The sequence below is a fragment of the Octopus sinensis genome, linkage group LG8 (genome assembly GCF_006345805.1).
Source record: "Octopus sinensis linkage group LG8, ASM634580v1, whole genome shotgun sequence".
Classification (NCBI taxonomy): Eukaryota; Metazoa; Mollusca; class Cephalopoda; order Octopoda; family Octopodidae; genus Octopus; species Octopus sinensis.
This window is the reverse complement of record NC_043004.1, coordinates 49,924,837-49,929,836: the sequence shown is the minus strand read 5'-3', so window position 1 is coordinate 49,929,836 and position 5,000 is coordinate 49,924,837. Positions and strand designations below refer to the sequence as shown.

The following is a 5,000-nucleotide window of genomic DNA, read 5'->3' as shown; positions in this document are numbered from 1 at the left end:
TGTGTATGTGTGTGTGTTTGTGTGTCTGTGTTTGTCCCCTTAGCATTGCTTGGCAACCGATGCTGGTGTGTTTACGTCCCCGTCACTTAGCGGTTCGGCAAAAGAGTCCGATAGAATAAGTACTGGGCTTACAAAGAATAAGTCCCGGCGTCGATTTGCTCGACTAAAGGCGGTGCTCCAACATGGCTGCAGTCAAATGATTGAAACAAGTAAAAGAGTAAAGAGTAAAAGAGTAAAAGATATATATATATATATATATATCTATATATATACGCATTATATATATATATATGTGTGTGTGTGTACGCATTATATATACAAATGTATACAAATTAATATATATATATATATATATATATATATATATATATATATATATATATATATATATATATAATATATATATATAAATTAATTAGAAAAACCACTATTAGGCAAATCACAGTGAAAAACATAAACGAAAACATAAAAATAAAAATAATATACCAAATATATAAAATATAAAATTTATAAATTAAATTATTTAAATTGAAAATTAAAATTATTAATTTATATTTATACCTTTTTTAAAAAATATATATAACTATCAAAAAGTATTAAAAAGTTTAATATGCATATTTATATATAGAACACACACACACATACACACACATATATATAAATTAACCCAATAAATATCTGATTCATAATATTTGTTCTCATGATTGTGTGGTTGTTGTGGCGATGATAATTCTGTCTATGAATGCAGACAGACGTAGAGAGAGAGAGTGTGTGAAAGCGCTGTCGAAGGCGGTGAGGGGGAGATATAGAACGCTGTTTGACGACGTTATAAAGAGAATTTGAAGGGGAGTTAGACGCTGTTAAACGACGTTATATATAGAAAGTGATGGGAAGGGAGAAAAGAGAGTGAGTGACGGAGGAAGACAGATACATAAAAGAATGAGAGTAGACTTGTCAAAGTGCGTTTTTGGCCCTAGCAACGACACCTTTTAAGATAGGCATTCAGATTTATAATATAGAGATGAAAGTGTGTGTGTGTGCGCGCGAGTAGATGTCTATATATATTATATATATATATATATATATATATATATATAATATATTGGTAGAAATCGCAGACAACAAAAAGATGAACGAGACTTCGATATTATATAAATAGAGGAATTTATCTGTAAATATAATATGTGACAATTATCCGGTAGCCATGATAAAACTCCGAGTTTCGGATGTCGTGGCGGAAACCACGCCGGCATCTCTTCAGTTATATATATATATATATATATAACTGGTACTCCGTCGCTTACGACGACGAGGGCTCCAGTTGAACCGTTCAACGGAACAGCCTGCTCGGGGAATTAACGTGCAAATTGCTGAGCACTCCACAGACACGTGTACCCTTAACGTATTTCTCAGGGAGATTTAGCGTGACACAGAATGTAACAAAGGTGGCCCTTTGAAAACGGCTAGTACTTATTTTTGGCAGCTCAGTGAATTGAATCAACGTGAAAGGGCACAACACGCCGGCGAGAATCGAACTTGCGATGTTACGACCATGAGCCGAATGCCCTAAACACTAACTACGCACCTTCTCTCACTCTTTCTCTCTCTCTCTCTCTCTCTATATATATATATATATATATATATATATATATATGCGTGTGTGTATATATATATGTATTTACATATGTATGTATATATGAATGTATGTGTGTATGTATGTATGTATGTATGTATATATGTGTAACACACACACACCACACACACACGCATATATATATATATATATATATATATATATATATATATATATAATATATTATATATATATAGCTGAAATATACAGAAAACTAAAGACGAAGACGAGTGAAGAAGAAGCAAGCACGTGTACACGTTTAACGTTCGGGAAAAACGGGAAAATCTTTCACGTTTCAAACCTACACTCTTCAACAGAATTGATTGAGAGAAAAAATAGACAGAGATAACGTAAAAAAAACGGGGAGAGAAAAAAAGGAAGTGTAGGGGTTAACGGTTTAACATATATTGTGTGTATATATATATATATATATATATATATATATATTATATATATATATATATATATACATATGAATGCATGTATATAAAATGATTAAATAATTAGTAACGTACAGCAACTTGTAAACAAATACCACTGTAGAGGACTGTGATGGCCAACGCAACGTGCAATGCTGTGATCATAATTGATATTGTTTTTTCTTTAATGACAACATCATGGCGAAATAAGATTACGATAAGCATACAGGAGAAGATAATGGCGAACATAAGGAGGGTGACTATATAAATGGAGAAGTAGGTATTGACTTGATGTAGTAGCTCCATTATCTCTTCGTATTTCTTTTGTAGATGTATCAACTTATTGTCAATGTCACTAGTTGTTTCTTCTTTGTCGTCGAGGAGTTTGAGTTTTTGTGAGAGGGCGTGCAACTCACAACAGATTATAACGTCGCTGAATATTCCAGAAGCGATAAACCAGCTTAAAATTCCGAAGTTTATCCTTTCAAAAATTCTATTCCTCCATATTGGTACAAGTTGTAAAGTTTTGATGGTAAATGGTGTATCAGTAATAATAACGATGTGTAATATATTAGCAATTATTAAGATAGTCGAAAATCCTATCATCAGTTTAATTTCCATTTTTAATTTCCTGAAATAGTTTTGCTCACTCAGAGAAACATCGTAATTCGTGAATTTCTCAAGCAACTTTTTGCTATATACGATGTTGAAGATGAACTTCATACAATGCTTTAAAATTTCTATGAAATAAAACAGGAAGAAATTAAATAAAACAACACCTGTTCCTTTGTTCACCAAAAAATTAAATGAAAAACATAAGCGTATTATATTCCAAATATAAAACAGTAAAACAATACTTTTGAAAACTTTGAACAAATTCTTTTGGTATTTGGTGAGATAACCTGATGGATAAAACTCTTGACCGGAGAGCGCCGTAAAATGTAATGCCGGTTTTAAAACGTGCATCAGTATTTCTTCACGTGAATCCCCTATTGGTCGCCTGTGGTTCATGTTGATGGATTCACTGCCGGTACATACATCAGTACAAGAGATGACAAAAGGAGTTACATTATAGCCTTGTGAACATGTATTACTTGGTTCGTTTTCTCTCATAGCTGCTACTCGGGGTTTCGGCAGATGTTTTGCGATTATTTTGTTTCTATTACCAGGCATCACGTAACTGTCTTCCACTGTAGTGGCTTTACTGAGGTTCTTGTGATGGTGGCGTAGGAAAATGTATTGAGTGTGATGGCTGTAGACGTGTTAGTAATGGTAGTGATGGTGGTTATATTGGTACTAGTAATTGCTGTGAAGTCGGGTGCTATTCCACACTCAGGTTATTAAATGCTCCAATTCATCAGTTACGGCCACAAAGATCATGTACACATTATTAAAAGACGACAATGAACTCGTATCTAAAATTTGACTTTTTATAAAGTGGTTTATACAGATGAAGGTTCAATCCTACTGGAAGGACGATAAAATAATGGATAGATGATGTGCGATATTCGGGAATGAACCAGAGATCATTGGTTCAACTTTAATGTATATAATATGATATACTATTCAGTTTTTATGGATAATGTAATGTTGAGGACAGTGTTCAGTTGATTATGTATATGTTATAGCGTTGAGATGTCGTGAATATAATGTAATGTTTAATTGATGAATATTATATAATGTTGAGGTGCTTTATATATTTTGTTGGCATGATGCATAAAAAATACAGCAGTTGCCGTGGAAAAAAGACAATCACACAATGGAGTCCTGACACTATTTACATATGCATTCATATATCGATATCCACCACTCTCTCACAGTCATGCACACACCCGCACACAAACGCAAACACACCGTGGTCATACACACATACAGATATGTATATACAACATACAGGCTTGTCACGCATTATTGTATGTATGCCATAGATAAAATGATATAGTAATGACGATCGGACGATTTGATATAGAATACCTCTTGCAGCAGGATTCGTTTTTGTTAACTAGCTTTGAGAAGGACATGAACGACACATATTGTCATTGGCTTTACCTCTATAATTACGTCCTTTTCCCTGAATGATAACTTACAGTCGGTGGAAGTCACAGATATAAAGCTAAGCTAACCAATGCTATTTCAGTGTTTCTTTACATGTTTTTTGCTATCGGAAGGCCTATATATACAACGCCATTTTTACTGTCGACGTTATAAATCAAAATCATTGAACATTTTAAAATCAAAGCACTATAATCATTGAACCGTCACTAATGATCCTATGAAATCCATGGACACAACCACACTTTTTATATTTATTACTCTCACCTTAAAACATGTATAACGGCCTTATGTCTTAACAATATTCAGTCAATACTTCTCTTAGAAGAGAATATCGATCAGTGAATCCTTTTTTTTAATCATTATAGCTCATTTAGAACTGAACATTTTACTGATATACATGTGTGTGTGTATATATGTGTGTATGTATCTGTGCGTATCGTTATAATATGCATTATAGTTATGCATGTATACACATATATGAAAACTGCATCCATATACATAGATGGATTGGTGAATAGTTGCTTTTATAAACGAAGGAAAAAGTAGTTTGAATATAAAGTAGGGTGTGTATATTTAATTAGTTGCTGTAGCTCTCTGCATCGTCATTAATCAACCACATTTACAGTTATTGAAATAACTGAAGCAGAGAAGCAGCGTGAGTATAGATAAGCAAAAATATTCACACATTTGCATATTCGCAAATGCAATATGACTGTCAACTATCTTCCAAGATTTGGTTAGTTTATTGAAAAAAAAAGAAGAAAAAAAAAACAAAATCAGCGTCAATTATCTATTAGCTTGTGAAGCGCAGACTATATGGTATATTCATTTATCCATGAGCGAAAGCTAGTGATGTTTTCACTTCTTCAGTATCACGTGTGTAAAAAAATACA

At 33.0% G+C, this 5,000-nt stretch overlaps 1 protein-coding gene across 3 annotated transcripts in view; it reads right to left on the bottom strand.

The window, feature by feature from the left end:
* Positions 1 to 5,000, bottom strand: part of LOC118764548 — an 84,405-nt gene that overhangs the window by 71,375 nt on the left and 8,030 nt on the right. Inside the window, exon 2 of one of the 3 annotated variants that reach the window (XM_036505392.1) lies at positions 2,149 to 2,485. The exons of the other annotated variants lie outside the window; for them this stretch is intronic. Within the exon in view, the coding sequence (XP_036361285.1) occupies positions 2,149 to 2,485 (337 nt within the window). The remainder of the gene's footprint in view (positions 1 to 2,148; positions 2,486 to 5,000) is intronic. 3 annotated transcript variants of the gene reach the window in all.